At 38.9% G+C, this 15,923-nt stretch overlaps 1 protein-coding gene across 1 annotated transcript in view; it reads left to right on the top strand.

Annotated features, from left to right (window-relative positions):
• Positions 1-332: 332 nt before the first annotated feature.
• The window catches only part of PCNT (pericentrin), a gene marked incomplete at its 5' end in the record, with an annotated part of 50,777 nt that continues 35,186 nt past the window's right edge, over positions 333-15,923 (top strand). The window contains 6 exon segments of the mRNA XM_009585806.1: positions 333-476; positions 8,507-8,736; positions 9,360-9,379; positions 9,381-9,477; positions 9,994-10,014; positions 13,037-13,264. Coding sequence (XP_009584101.1) covers positions 333-476; positions 8,507-8,736; positions 9,360-9,379; positions 9,381-9,477; positions 9,994-10,014; positions 13,037-13,264 — 740 coding nt within the window.

The raw sequence follows: 15,923 nt of genomic DNA, 5'->3' as shown, positions 1-15,923 counted from the left end.
AGTTGCACTCATAATATTTATCCCAACACTATGTTGTGAGGTGGTCCCAGGCCATCAAGGCTTAACAATCCCCATATACATTCCACATGTTTGGAGACATTTTGTGACATGGCAGCCTCATAAAATCTGTTAGAATACATTAACTGGTACATTTTATTCCTTAAGATACTTAAAAAAGCCTACAGTGTAATTTTAAGTCATCTTGCACGTCTTCCTTTCTATGTCACCTTCCATTGCTTGCATAAAATTGTTTACTTATGTTTTCAAGCTGATTTTTTTCCAATAGATGAGTTTGTCTACTGCTTTATTTGCATTCTGACTTGGGATTTTAGGCATTATTGAAGGCTATGTTGCAGAAAAAGCTGCATTGGAAGAGGCCTTGAATCTGAAAGAGGAATCTGAGCGTCGCCTTGTTGTGGAGCTGGAGAATATGCGTGAACGCTTCCAGGAGCTAACCCAGGAGCAAGCAATTCTTGGTGAGGAGTGGGTATGACACTATTAGTGGAAAATGAAATTGTCTCGAGTCAGGGCACGCTGCAACGTGTTTCAGTCTTTGGTTTGATGATCCAGTGAGCAGCTTAGTCTGGTACAGAGGTTAGCAGCGTCTTCCTGTAAAAGCATAAAATAAAATAAAGCAGCTGGTTCTTTCCTTATAAGAAGATAGTACTGTTAGTGAAGAGTACTGCTGCAGTCTTATGCTTAGTTAGAAATGGGAAGCGTCTGAGAAAATAAGAGGCATGTATTAACTACAGGTAGTTAGTTGCAACAGATAATTAGCACCTACTTAGTAACTGAAATCGTGGTTATTTGACACTGCAGTCAAAGAGAGGAGTTGGAGCTTCAAGGCTTTTGACTGCTTCCAGGGCTAAGGAGATAGCTTAATAATGATGGAAGAAATAAAATACTCCTGGAAGATTATTTGAATTATGAAAAAGTTGTGGTGATTATGTGTATTTAGTTTCATACACAAGCTTTTCCCCTGCTCCCCTGCCTTGTCCTGTCAAAACACACACACATGATCAGTAAGGGTGACTGTGGAAAGATCTCAATGATCAAGCTCAAAGTCTGTTTAGGTTTTTAAAGGAAAGTACATGGGTTGAAAAAGCTGAATGAGGTAGTGTTGCTGGAGAGGATAAGGTGAGGCAAGTATCTTGAACTTTTATATAAAGGGTGACTCACTGCAAGCCAAAGACAGCCACTGAAATACCAAATCAAACTCAGATAAGTAGGTGCAAATAAGCAGTCTACATAACTCCTTCCCCCGCTCTGTCATTCCCTCAGCCCCACAGAGCATGTGATATGATGTAATTGTAGGGAAGTGGAGCAGGATAAAGGGGAACTCTTCAACATACTGGATGGAGTCTAATAATACTCAATGGGTGGAAGTTGGTGCTGTGATAACTCACACTGCAAATGAAGGAGCACACACTTTAACAGTGACAGCAGTGATTTAATAAAGACCCTGAAGAATCTTAGTATAATATAGCTGGCTTACATGTAAGGTATTTTTTTGATTCACAGAAGAAAATTCAGAGATGTTATGTGACTTGCACTATGCAGGAACTCATTCTTAATGACAAATCTGTGAATCATTTCAATAGCATTATGTAGTTTTGACTTCTTGATTTTGCATTCTTAATGTCATTCTAATACTTCTATATGTGAATTTCTCTGTATCATCTTCCAGTAGAAATTTATCATTTGGGATCACTGCCTTTCCATTTCTGCTAATGCCAACATTACGCTACCCTCAGCTATGTCACCATGATGCCACCTTAAGCCATGTTGCATAGATCTTTACTGCTGAGCAGACTACGTAACAGGTAGTTGTACCTAGTGCATGCTTAGGTCAGAAATAAAGACAGCAAGAAACAGTTTTCTAGTGAATTTCTCCATTATCAGTAGAGGAATGTAAAGACTCTAGGTTTCAGGTTATTGACTGACATGCTATAGGAGGGGCGAGTTTGATTCGACACAGTCTGTATGTTGCAATTATCTGTCCACTTCCCAGGAGCCTCTGTTGTAGACTCCTGCCTGGCTTTCAACCCTACTGTATCATTCCTCTGCAGCTCTTGTCTGCCTCTCGCCTCTCCCCCACCTCATCTTCTCTTCTTCTTTTCACCTTGCTGCTTGTCACCTCTCCTCTGACTTTTGACTCTACCATTGTCCTGCTCTTGTGGGCCACCATCGTTCTGTGTTCTTCCTTTTGGCTCTGCACTCAACCTTTCAAATATAGTGCGATCAAAATATTCATGTTGTACATACAATCATAGAATGGTTTGGGTTGGAAGGAACCTTTAAAGGTCATCTAGTCCAGCCCTCCTGCAATGAGTAGGGATATCTTCAACTGGAATAGAATAGAATCTTTCGGTAGGAAGGGACCTACAACAATCATCTACTCCAACTGCCTGACTTTTTCAGGGCTGACCAAAAGTTAAAGCATGTTACTAAGGGCATTGTCCAAATGCCGCTCAAACACTGGCAGGCTTGGGGCATTGACCACCTCTCTAGGAAGCCTGTTCCAGTGTTTGACCCTCTTCTTGGTAAAGAAATGCTTCCTAATGTCCAGTCTAAACCTCCCCTGGCACAGCTTTGAACCATTCCCACATGTCCTGTTACTGGATACCAAGGAGAAGAGATCAGCACCTCCCTCTCCACTTCCCCTCCTCAGGAAGCTGTAGAGAGCAATGAGGTCGCTCGTCAGCCTTCTCTTCTCCAACTAGACAAACCCGGGGTCCTTAGCCGCTCCTCATAAGACATTCCTTCCAGCCCTTTCACCAGCAACTACATCAAGTTGCTTAAAGCCCCGTCCAATCTGACCTTGAATTTTTCCAGGGATGGGCATCTACCACCTCTCTGGGCAACCTGTTCCAGTGTTTCACCACCCTCATCGTAAAAAATTTGTCCCTTATATCTAGTCTGAATCTACACTCTTTAGTTTAAAACCATTACCCCTTGTCCTGTTGCTACAGGCCCTATTAAAAAATATAGTACATACGTTAGTATTAGAAGTTGTGTTCATCTCTGACCTCTCATATGACGTCTTAATAATATCTTACTATTACCTTAAGAGGAAACTGAATAGTGGTTTCATGCAGATTGTCCTGGCTTACACAGCCTACACTTGTTTGCCTCAGTAAGCAGAGGAAGAGGTGGGGGAAAACCTCTCTTCCTCAGGGGGAAGACAGCAGAACATAAACAGATTCAGGGGCTACAACTGAAACTAAATGCATGTTGTGCTTGCTTTACAACAGTGATTATGGCTTTGAGTAATATGTCCCACAGGAAACGCAAAATAATTCCATGATATTGTTGAACACAAGTACGTGTGTGTGTCATGGAGATGTATAACAGATTACAGAGGCTGTAAGTCTGTGCCAGTGAGTCCCGCTGGACTGAATCCTGCTTTGAATCCCCTGGCAGGAACTAAAAGAGGGGTTTGAGGCATTAATTATTCCATCTGTTTGGGGAAAATTGCGAAAAGAGAATATTGATTGTCTTAGAAAATACATAAATGGGTACCCAAGAATGTTGCAACAAACTTGCATAGTTATAATGTAAAACCATTTCTATAGTAGCTCTAGTCCAATTACAGACATGGATCAACATATGTCATCAGGAGCTTTGTGTCGTAATAAAGATGAAGTGCATTTTTGTCAAAAAAGGTAGGCACTATCTGTATTGCATATGAATTTCTAGTGATTTATAAGATGGAATGGATCACAATGTCCTATTCTTGTCTTGTACATGTCTTTGTGTTTTGATTTCTAGGAACACCTCTTGCTAATGTAGTACAAAAAGAAGGTTCAGGTTTGTAATGATGAGTGTGGGTTTTTTCTGGTTTGTGTTGCTGTAACACTGAGTGAATGAATTGATAGTTTTGATTTTATTTTAACAAAGAGGAATAGTACTTCACAAACAGGCCCAAGAAATTACTGGGATTATGAATATCTTGGCAAAAAAAGTTACAACTTCTGTGATGCAACAGAAAACAGCTAAAACTAAGAATATTCAATTCACTGATTAATTTTTAAAGGAAAAAAATGTTTTGCTGCTGTTAAGCTTAAAATACATTGTGCCATTATTTTTGTGTTTGCCAGCTTCATTTTTCTTTTGAGGGGATGGAGTGTGTTGTAAGCTTGCTGTGAGCTTCTAGTGATACACAGTGGGCTGTTAAAATGATTAAATTAATTTAAAGGGGGAAAAAAAAGAAAAAAATATTTGAGGTGATGTAAAATGGAGAGTTAAAAAAAATACAGCAAGAACTGAAGGAAGTCTAAGGGAGACTAGAGAAATGTAATTGAATGGATAGGTAGGTCAGAAAAAAGAAGAGGAGAGCGGAATGCTAAGAAAGGCTAGTTATGGGAGGAAAGATTAAACTGAAAACAAGCAAGAAGGATTCGTAGAGTTTTACACTGACTTTGGAAGTCTAATGCTGAAGTAAAATTTGTAGGTGCCAAATTGAAAGAAGCATATTCCCCCACCCCACTCCCCCAAACTAAACTAAAGTGTGCATACTTAACTCCTGAGTAGCAAACATTTACATCTGATAAATTCATAGCTGCCATGATTATGTTTTGTGGTCTACTCAAAATATAATTCTCTTATCACATTTTTAGATTAATTGTATTTTACACACGTATATATTCGTAGAAGTGTTCTCTTGCATATTCACTGTCTCTTGTTTCCAGATGACTTCTTTTTCCCCAAAAGGTGTGAGCTGGGTAAACCAAGTCACTCAGGTGAATAAAAAAGAATTATCTAGGTAAAATCCAGTTAGAGTTAAAAAGCTGCATTGGGCTGTCTTGCCCATTACTGTATCTTTATTCCTTCCATCCATTCAGATCTCCCTAAAACGCTATGTTTATTTAACGTATTTTTGGTAATCACCTCACTGGCCTGAAATTTGCTGCAGTCCACTCAATGAGAGCGAATGTCTAACCTAGGTGGTTAGAGTGTATTTGGGGATTGATGTTCTCCTGGTAGCTGCAGTCCAGCTCTTGCCAGCAGCTCATTAGAACTTCAACAGTTGCATTTGCTGCAAGCGCTGAGCCCTAAAATTCATCCCCTTTCCCCCGCCCTAGCCATCTGTAGTACTCTTCCTCTGGTTTGGAATTGTTTGTAGTACGTGGAAAATATGATAAATAAAAATCATATTGTTTGGAGTTGATTGACATGGCTTATTCTTTGAAAAGCTGATGCCTCCTGCCTTTTTTGATGTGGAGTACTAATATGAGTAGAATGGCCTCGCTAATAAAATGCACTTAGAATGGAGCTTGGCATTTGCTAATGATGATCTTGGGAGTGGGGAGGAGCGTGCCGGAGCATTACCAAAGTGGAATTGCATGACTTGAATTAGCATTAATAAGTAGCAGGTTTGTCCCTACAAAGAAACAAACCTGTGATCTGATGATCTATTCATGTTGCTTGAAGTTATATTTATACACTTGGGGAATGTGTGCTTTAAAAACAACAACAATAGTTTTATCTAATCAGTATTTTGTTCCTCAGAAAGCAATAGTGTTCCTTTTGAAGCTAAAAAGAAGCCATCAGCTCGTTAATGACCATGTTTCTTAGAAGGAAAAATTCCTGTACTTGTTTTCACAAAAGTGTCGGTTCTTTTCTCAGGGGGTCAGTCTACGTACGTGCCCTATGGGTGCATGTGTATCTGTACACACTATACCTTGCCCTACTCTATGCACCATGTGTAAGCCAATACAGTAGACTGCTATTTTATTCCTATCTCCTGCCTGGCAAAATATGGCATTTGGTAAAACGTATTTTCTGTTGTGCAGCTATGGCTGGGATTCAGTCTTCTAATGGAATTCAGACTGTTGTTGGCTTTTTCTCTGGACTGTGTGTTTCAGCCTTGAGTAGTTTGCTGTGTTACGTCTCGTGATGGCAGGAGGCTATTACAGCTCCAAGCAGGTTGTGAGAGAAATTGCTTTGGGGGAGACTTTTCATTTACCTGCGTGCATTCTGCCAGAGCCTGAGTTACATCCACAACTCAACAAACACCTGATTAGAAAACTTGAAGCTTAGTTCATGTGATTATTTAGCACTGTGCTGGAAAAAGTAGGGAGCGTGGCACAGTTGTTGTTATTATGTAGGCATCTGAGATACCGCTCTTGGTAATTGTGAGTTTGCAAAATTACTGCTTGGAGTGAAATGTAGTTGGAATGTAGTTGTGGCTTATCACTCAAAGCCAGAAAGTACTTACCAGGACTGTAGCTTTCTGAGATATGTAGTCTGTGTGTAGATCTCCAGCAGTTCCTCAAAGTCCTTTTATTAATCCTGTGATTTGTATTTATTTGCAAACTTAAAATGGCAGGAGAAGCCCAGTGCCAGTGTACCCATGTGTAAGGGAGGGCAGGGCTCTTAAGACATGGTCTAGAGTGACTGCAAAACAAAATGTTGGGGGTTTTTTTTGCTTCAGCTGGTGTGTGTCATGCTCTCACATTGGCAATATACATGTATGCTGTACATCTTGAAGAATTCAAGTGACTGATAAGCAATTTTGTGTCCATTTCAGTTAGTTTCAAAAGCTACCATGGGCGCTTAGCAAATCTGATAAACAGTTAAAGAATCTGGTACAGTTCCATATCTGCTACGTTTTCTTTTGCTCAATTAACCTCTTCGTTTTATCTTGCATATTTTAATATTGTCTTTAATGTTGTGGAGAAAGTATAGTTGCTACAGTAAGAGACCAGGGTGACTAAATCATGGAATCACAGGTTACTGTGGACCTCGAGAGCTCATTTTGTCCATATTTTTGTCCCAAAACAGAATCTACTTTACTTGTTTCTCTTTGTCCAGCCTCTTTAATTTCCAGAGACAGAGACTTCACAGTCCCTGCACACTCTGTTCCATTATCGTTACTGCAGCGACACTTTCCCCAATGTTTAATGTAAACGCTATTGCATCATTCTAAGCTTGTGATGCTTATCCTCTTAAGTATGAATATAGAAATGTTCATGTTTCCTGGCTTATTTTCTTTCTTTAATTAAATACCTGTGGACAGTGAAGCACTAGAAAAGATGTTGCGAGGAAGCTGTGGTATCACTTTTGTTTTCAAAGGTTTTTAACAGCAACTTAAAAAAATGTTAGGTCAGAAATCCTGTGGATTGAGTTGATCATGCTTGGAAAAGGGAATTGTCCCATTCTGGGAACTGGGCTGGATGTCCAGTTAAGGTCCTTGTTGGAATCATAGACTTACCTTTTTCTCCATGACTGAAAACACTTAAGGTTAATAATGGAACATTTGAAAAGTAAAATAATGAGCTCTTGCAGGACCTTGCTTTAAATACTAAATAGCCAGACTTGTATTTTTGTGTTCAGGTTACTTTTTAGCTGTATTCACACTAAAATAGTTTTGCTCCAAGTGCATTCACAGTAGACTCTCAGTTTGGGTCTCCTAAACAGTGTATTCAGTGCATCCAACTGATTGAAAATGCAGTTGTAGGTATAAATTAGCTCTTGATAACTTATATAATCTTGAACTATGTTGCTTTCATAGTTGTGGTATTTCTTTTGCAGTCTGTATAGGGCAAATATATGCCATCTTTTTTCCAGGTGTTTCTTCCCTTTGTAGCCTCAGAACTGGACTAATTTTCTGTAAGTGTGATTTTTCTCTGGATTTTAATCCCCACTCAGGTTCAGAGAGAAAGATTAACTTTGCTTTCTTATAGCAGCTAGCTTCAGGGTAGGGCTGGCACTGGTGTCCACTGAAAAGATGGACTGGCTGCTAACTCAACAGTGTAGGCATCAGCAGCGGTATGCAGCATGGCATGAGGCAGAGGAGTAATTGAGAGGCTGACCTGAGACTGGTTGTTGGAGGTCTAAGGAGGATCTCGGCATGACAGTTTGGAGGAATTGAGAATTCAGTATTGGATGGCTTGATTGGGAAGAGATTTGAAGTAGGGTGGGAAGTTGGGGTGGAAGGGGTGGCAAGGATTTAGGATAGAATAGTGGAGGATGAGGCACTTGGAAGGATGGGTATGAAAGACTAGGTGGCTGAAAATGGGGTATGGGGCTTAAACTTAGGGGTGGAGCCTCTGGAATGGAGTGAATTTGGAGGATTGAGGATCTGGTGTGGTTTGGAAAGAGCCTCTGGGGCAGGAGTGTGAAACCGGGGTTTAGAGGGCAAGGACTGAAGGAGGGAAGGTGAGATGGGTCTCTCTGGAATTGTGAGGTCTCCAGGGGTGAAGGTGAAAGCTTTCTATGTGCCCAGAATATCTCCAACCAGGATTTACTTTGGGATTGAGAAAGATGCCCATGTCTTCCTTTACTACATTGTGCGGAAGTCTTAACAGAGATGGCTTTCAGAGACACAATGGGCAATCAAGTATTAGACTTCCTTTTGTGTCTCTTACAGACCATCTCAGGAGATTTTTTTCTTTGATTTTGATGCTGTCCAAAGTACCTGAATTTAATCTCATCTTAAACTCAATTTGATTTTTGTACCCTGCACTGACAACTTTGTTGTTATTTTTGTGTTCTTATTCAGGTCTACTCAAGGAAGTAGAATTTTTAGCAAAGGAGAAATTAGAGCTTCAATGTCAGGCAGAAAAGGACCATTCCAACTTACGCTCTCAAATGAAAGTTTTGGAGGTGGAACTGGAAGAACAGTTGCATAGTAATCAAGACCTGGCTACACAGTTACTGGAGGTTGCTGAATTAAAACAGCAAATTCAAGTTCTTGAAAAACAGCTTAAAAACCAGCGGCAATTCATGGATGTAAGCAAGTTTGGTACCACATTTCCATGGTTTTGGAGGTGATAAATACTCCTCCTAGTTTGTGACTGAGACTTGGAAGATGGTTGCTAAAATGGGATACTTGCTGTTTTGTTTGAAATTAAGACCTTGGTATTCTAGGTAGATTTTAAATTCCCTTTCTGTAGCATTTCAAGATAATTCTTTCCTTTTTATTAGTTGCTAATTGTAGTTTGTATGAACACTGGAGTCAAAAAGGTGGGTTTTTTTTCCTTTCCTTGTAATTTTAGCTATGCTTTCAGGACTACTAAAACGTGTTAATTATTTTTAAGTGAGCATAATTTCTTCACCACAAAAAAAACCCAGAAATTTTTCTTGTACTCAATATTTTAATGAAATGGAAAGTTTCTTAAAAAATATTTTCATTATCTCTGGCTGGGTTTACAGGAACAAGCAAGGTGGGTTTTTTTTCCTTTCCTTGTAATTTTAGCTATGCTTTCAGGACTACTAAAACGTGTTAATTATTTTTAAGTGAGCATAATTTCTTCACCACAAAAAAAACCCAGAAATTTTTCTTGTACTCAATATTTTAATGAAATGGAAAGTTTCTTAAAAAATATTTTCATTATCTCTGGCTGGGTTTACAGGAACAAGCTATAGAAAGGGAACCGTGATGATTATTTTTAGCAGGAAATTCAGAAACTGGAAGAACAGTTAAAACTTTCAGCAAAATCGCAGACTTCAGGAGAGCCCAGAGAGTATAGGGTGAGTAAAATCCCACTTAGCGGCCAAAGGAGTTTGTTTACTACAATTAAATACCAAAACCTGTATTGTCTTGGGGGACTGGCTCTTGAGAGACTCTTTTTTTTTTCCTCTGTTGTCACCCAGAGAGCAGATTTTCCCCCAGCTGACTGGACTACATTTAGGCAGTGAGAGTGTACTTACATTATTTCTTATGGAGATGGAAAGAAATGTTGTACATTACAGTAAAGTTTTCCAGCCTATGAGTCCGGTTTAAATTAACTGAGGAGGACAACGATACAGACAGTCTGCTCTACAGAGCACACCTGAGGGATGACTTCTGGGTTCTGAACATGTTTTTCCTGCTATAACAGTTATAATAAGAGATGTTCTTTGTCTGCATGCCTTGTCCTATTTAAGTTTATAAATCAGTCCTTTTTTTCACATGTTCATTTGTTTGATGCTTAGTTTCAAAGATTAACTTTTGCTTTTTTCTTTTTTTTTTCCCCCTTTTTTTTCACATAAATGAACATTATACAGAACTATGAATTGATTCTACAGGTATGGAAAACAGCATGAACATCTCTCTAACTTTTCTTTCCTTTTCCTTTCAATCCCTTCTATTAATTAGATCTGCTTTGACTTTTTTCCTGTTCTTGACATGTCAAGGCTGCTTCAGCTTGACTTGGAGAGAAGGATACATGTTTTAGGGTGGCAGGATTCTTGCAGGGAGTGAGGAACCGCTTTCGATTTAATTTCCTGTACATAAGTGCTTCATTCTCCTGGCTTATTGCTCAGATGTATTACAGGCAGTTACTTACTGTAAAAGGGCTTTTATGGCATGAAAGGAGAAGTTGAGGTTTGGAGTATGAAACAAAGATAATGGAATTATGATGATACACTGTGCCTTAGCCTTCAGCTTTTGTTTGTGGCCCTGCTCCGTCTATTCATTTATGTACAATTTATGAAGTTGTGTACCTTGGTGTTAGAGAAGCAAATCTTGTAGGAACAACTGAATCTTTGATAGAGTGAATTTTCCATGCTGGAGGGCACCTGATTGTCACTTGCCTTCTATAACCTCTGATAGGACTTCATTAGGCTTCTTAAGAAGTAGAATCATAGAATCATAGAATCGTTTAGTTTGGAAAAGACCTCTAAGACCATCAAGTCCAACCGTTAACCTAGCAGTGCCAAGTCCACTACTAAACCATGTCGCTAAGCACCGCATCTACATGTCCTTTAAATACCTCCAGGGATGGTGACTTTCCTGTCAAGCCTGTTCCAATGCTTGACAAACCTTCCGGTGAAGAAATTTTTCCTAATATCTCCTGGTGCAACTTGAGGCAATTTCCTCTTGTCCTATAGCTTGTTACTTGGGAGAAGAGACTGATACTCACCTCACTTACAACCTCCTTTCAGGTAGTTGTAGAGAGTGATAAGGTCTCCCTTGAGCCTCCTTTTCTCCAGGCTAAAAGTAGAGTGATTACATATAATTCTGCATCAGTCTCGGCTTCTCATTTGCATGAATGCCATTATCTGGCATTAAGATTTTCTGAGTACATCACACACGTAGCCTATGTGTTTGTTACACCGTGGCAAAGATTTTTGCTTTGAAGGCCACATGAATTGTTGAAGATCTGTTTGTACCCAGAAGGTATACCTCTGTGGCAGTCTTGGGCATACAGAATCATAAAGGATATATGTCAGGTTATTCAAAATATGTCAAACTATTAAGACCACAGCTTGCTTTCTATCCAAGATGTTAGGTGGATGACAGTTAGTTACTACTGTGCTTGTGGCTTAGTAAAGAGGAATACCTGAAAAAATTAAGACTGGCTGCTGTAGCTTTGCTACCTCTCTTAGAAAGGATAATTGGAGACAGGTGCACACAAGGAAGGTAACTAAGCAAGTGACATTTTTGGGTAGGGTGAGGTATGCATGCAATCTGTGCCAAAATAAAACGTCAGGATTTAGACAGTTCTTGTACAGTTGTTTAATGCAGCTGTAACATCGGTAATTGCTTAACCCGCTCCGAAACAAATCAGTTCAAGTGAACTTCTAATTTCTGCATGTAGGAGTTATAACAAGTTCATAGTTGTTCTCTCTGCTGTTATCTAGACTCAAGGTATATGTAAGTGGGATTATTTTGTGAAAAGAGTGCTGACTGGTACTGGGAGCTACCATCTTGAGAGCATGCCGTGAGGGTGAAGGTTGTGAAAGTGTTTTCTTAGCTACAGGATTGCAGCACTAGCCTTCTAGCAACGTGGTGTTAAAAAACACGCTTTTCATGTGTAAAGAGTCATAGTTTCTGGGATTCTGATGCCAAAATTTTGTAGCATTAGAAAGTATTAGATTTCTTAAAGATTCTTCTATATCAAAAAGCTTTTCTGTAAGGCCTTGTGTTATGCTTAGCAGTTGATTAATTGCTGATGAGATGAGAAGGGGATAAGGAAATGTATATGTGCCTATAAGCAGTTGAAAATGTAATGTTAATCACTTTTGCTATTCTTAACTAGTCTGTGACACTCTCCATGCTTATTAATTTGACTAAATTAACTCTATTCTTCTGTATTTTGCTAGAGGGTGTTTTTCTGCTTTAGTAATATCTGTACAATACTTTGAAGATGTAAAGTTCTATATTAATGCAAAGAATTTTTGTTTTATAATATTGAAGTGGAATTTGAATAAATTCAGACACTTATTGATGAACAAAGCATTTATTTTGTAAAATCTCATCTTCCTTGCTCATTGGTATTGACCAAGTTATTTCTTCTTTAGAAGGTTTCCCATTGCTTTCCTATCTGAGCTTGCTTTCAATGTACTTAATGACTTTTATCACTTCTGACGTAGTCTGTCTGTCTCACACTTGGTTCTCTCCTGCCTCTGTTACCCACCAAAGCTCCTAGTCTTGCCTTCATGTTAATTACTGGGATGAATGAGTGACCGTTTTCCTGCAGCTTTGTGCATGATTGGATCTCAGTGAGGTCAAATGCAAAACTGTTATCCTCTTCATATTTAAGCAATTTTTGGAAAAAGAGTACCTGTTCTATGTTGACTACTGTGAATCTCTCTGATTTGCAGGCTTTGGGTATGTTACGTTGCATATTTATCTTTCAGTTCTTGGTATCTTCCTTTAAACTGGAATTCCTTGAAGTAATGGAAGAGGGTTCTGAGGTTACAGAAATACATCTAATGCTATTAGTAATAATTCATGTAATCTTGGGTTTTTTTAATCTTAAACAAACAACAAAAAAAACCGCAACAAAAAAGCCCCACACACCACAAGGCCCCTTTTGATGACCACTGGGCCTTGAGAGTATGCCTTCGTCCAGTACTTTGCTAGAATACTGCAAATATTGAGAGTAATTAAATGTGTATTTAAGAGCTGCTGCATTTGGAAAACAAGATTTCAGAAAGTTACTTTTTCATCCTTTCTGTCATATCTGGTTTTACTTTCATCTGGGATTTTAGCATAGTTTAGTCCATAGTAAAACTCCACCTGCTTTGCCATGAAATTGCTCTTGCTTCCAATTGGAAGTTTGTTATATTGCCTGAATATCTGTTTAATGTGATTTCTGTATAGGTAGAATCTTTGCAAGCAGAAATAAAAGAGAAGGTGGATGATTACAATAAGCTGTTACTAGAAAAGGAGCAAAACCACAAAGAAATTACAGCTCGTGATCAAGAGATAGAAAAACTCATGGCGCAGATACGAGAACTGGAGCACAGCGGTATTGAAGTCTCAAAGACTGTATACTACTTGGAACAACAACTGCAAAAAATGAAGAAAGTGGAAACCGAATTAAAACAAGTAATTTTTAAATACTTATTTAAATGGGAGTGGCATTATGCAGACAGTGTCATCAATGACTGTGTTAGTGTTGTTTGAAACTATCCCTGGCACCTAGTGGGGAGTTAAACTGTTGTATTAATGGCAGGCATCGCAGCCAGAGTTTTAAACAAACTCTGGTTTTACAAGCTATAAGCCTACTTACTATAGAGACTGCTTTTTGACAGTTGTCATGTTTGCATGGATCAGAGCTGCTCTTTTGCTTCTCTGGAAGTTCCTGAGAAGATAGTGTTACTGAATATTAAACATTGTGAGTCTTCAATAAATAACAGTGTTTAAAAACTTATTATCTTAATTGATAGCTCTTCTTGCTATGTGCCTCTGGAGCCAGATCTGTTTGCCATACTCCGAAATTTTTAGTGTTTTGTTACTCCTGCAAATTGAATCACAGCTTAGAGTTAAGAATTACATTCCATTTAGCAAAAGTATTTGTCTTTTACCAAACATCTGAGTAACCTTTTCTACCTTTTTAAACTAAATGTTTCAGTGTTCTCCCAGCAATTTTCCTTGGTTAAGTATTGTTGGTGTGTCTGACAAGTTTGAAGATTTGAGAATAGCATGATTAAACTAAATTTATTAGTTAATTAGTAATTCTGTAAATATTTGCTTCCATTATTTTTCATTTTAAAAATATTGAACAAAATATTTTTTTGTTTTAACTTCAGCTAATATGATGTAGACTAGCTAGTCTTAGTTTATTAGGTACTATTATTCCTATCTTTTTGGCACTTGCGAGATTGCATCTGGAGAACTGCTTGGTTTTAGACTCCCATGTACAAGAAAGACATTGGCGTACTGGAGCAAGTCTAGCAAAGGACCATCAAGATAGTCAGGGGGCTGGAGAAAATGATTTTTGAGGGGAGGCTGAGAGAACAGGGTTTGTTTAGCTTTGTGGAGATCTTATTGTTGCCTACAACCACATAATATGAGGTCATAGAGAAGGTGGAGTCAGACTTGGAGGTGCACAGTGAAAGGATGAGAAGATGTGAGCATGAACTGCAACAAGGGAAATTCCAGTTAAATGGTAGGGAGAAAAGGTCATACTGGGGGCAGCCAAATGTTGAAAAAGGGGCTTAGAGTGGCAGTGGTGTCTCTGTGACTTGGAGATGTTCAGAATTTGGCTGGCCGAGGCCCTGACCAGAGCCAAGTTGGTTCTGCTTTTAGTCAGAGGTTGGACCAGAGAGCTCTAGAGACCCTTCCCAGCTTAAGCTATTCTGTGATTTTATCCAAATATACAAAAGCCGTGCCCATTAGCTTTCTGTCTGGCTTGCCTTGGAGTGGATGGAGACTGTGATACTGCTGTTGGCAAGTTGCTCTTGTTTCTGAAATCTTAGCTTTCTGTAAAACAGGCTTTCTTTATCCATGCAAATTCAAAATACTCTTTTAGCTGTCTGAATGTCCCAGGAAATTGGTCTTTCTTAAAAATCCTAAATAAGCCAAATTCAGACTTCTTTTTTTTTCTTTTTTCCAAGGAACTAATTCATCAGCTTTAAACAAGGTTATACTATTCAGTTTGCCAACTGTAGACATTGTAATAGCTTGTCCTGAACCAATTTCGTGCAGTAAATAAGTGCTAACGGAGCTCTAAGAATGATTGCATGTCATGAAATTTTTCTGTAAAAATACACTTGATGTGAGTGGCAATTACAGATTTTTATTGTCCCCCAAATTCCAACATATGAAAAATGTAGGTATTGCAGATAATGGAGACTAGCGCTAATAAGAAATAGGTCTGGAAAGAGTAATTTTGAATATGGAATGGTATCTTTTTGAGAAGAATACTGACTAAACTCACAGCTAGCAGATCCATTTATCCTGCAGTCATGTGCATGGAGCAGGTCTTTGTTTTTTCCTGGTCCAATTCCTTTCAGTTGTTCAGGTTGTTGATATGTAACATTGATGCTTCTGGTTAGGGTTGTGCTGGGAGGATTGCTCATCCTTTGGCTTGAGGTCTTGAAAATAGGGCTCATTTAGGGAGTCTGCTATCCTGTGGATTTTGGTATCAGTGAAAGAAGATACCACATTAGACTACATCTGCGTGGGCATCCAGAAGAAGGCTTTACAGTGAAGGTGCATTACATAAAGCTCTGATTTTTGCCTGGGTTGCCACTTGTTTTTGCTGGGTCACTGTAGCAACTTCAGAACATAGCAGCTGAAGAAAGCTAGGAGAAACTTAACTTTGGTGTGCAGAGCCGTGCTGACACCATGAGCTATGGCACACTTGCAGCTTTGCTGTACAGTAAATGCAGGAACATCTGAGGTAAGGCAGCCCAGTTCTGCAGGAATCTGGATTTGCACATTGTTACTGGAGGTTTTTTGTCAGTGATCAAGATAAGCTTTAAAATGGTGCAGATAAGGTCTTATTTTTAGTTGATGTAAAACAAAAAAAGGCTCTGTTGTTGCTTGGGTTTTGTTGTTACATGTGTCCTTTCACGGCAGCAGGACACCTGAGGGGCTGGTTAACGTCATAGGTTTCTTGTGATGGCACAAAGAGTTTTCATTTTTCCCTTCAGGACAAACAAAAATATTTCTGTGATAGGTGCTTTCCTACCCAAAAAAGTGCAGATGATGCTGTCATAATTATTACATTTGGTTTTTATCCTGCTAGTGATATTAGATG

This window comes from Fulmarus glacialis, unplaced genomic scaffold (genome assembly GCF_000690835.1).
Source record: "Fulmarus glacialis isolate BGI_N327 unplaced genomic scaffold, ASM69083v1 scaffold1999, whole genome shotgun sequence".
In the NCBI taxonomy this organism is placed as follows: Eukaryota; Metazoa; Chordata; class Aves; order Procellariiformes; family Procellariidae; genus Fulmarus; species Fulmarus glacialis.
This window is presented reverse-complemented; position numbering and strand designations above follow the sequence as displayed.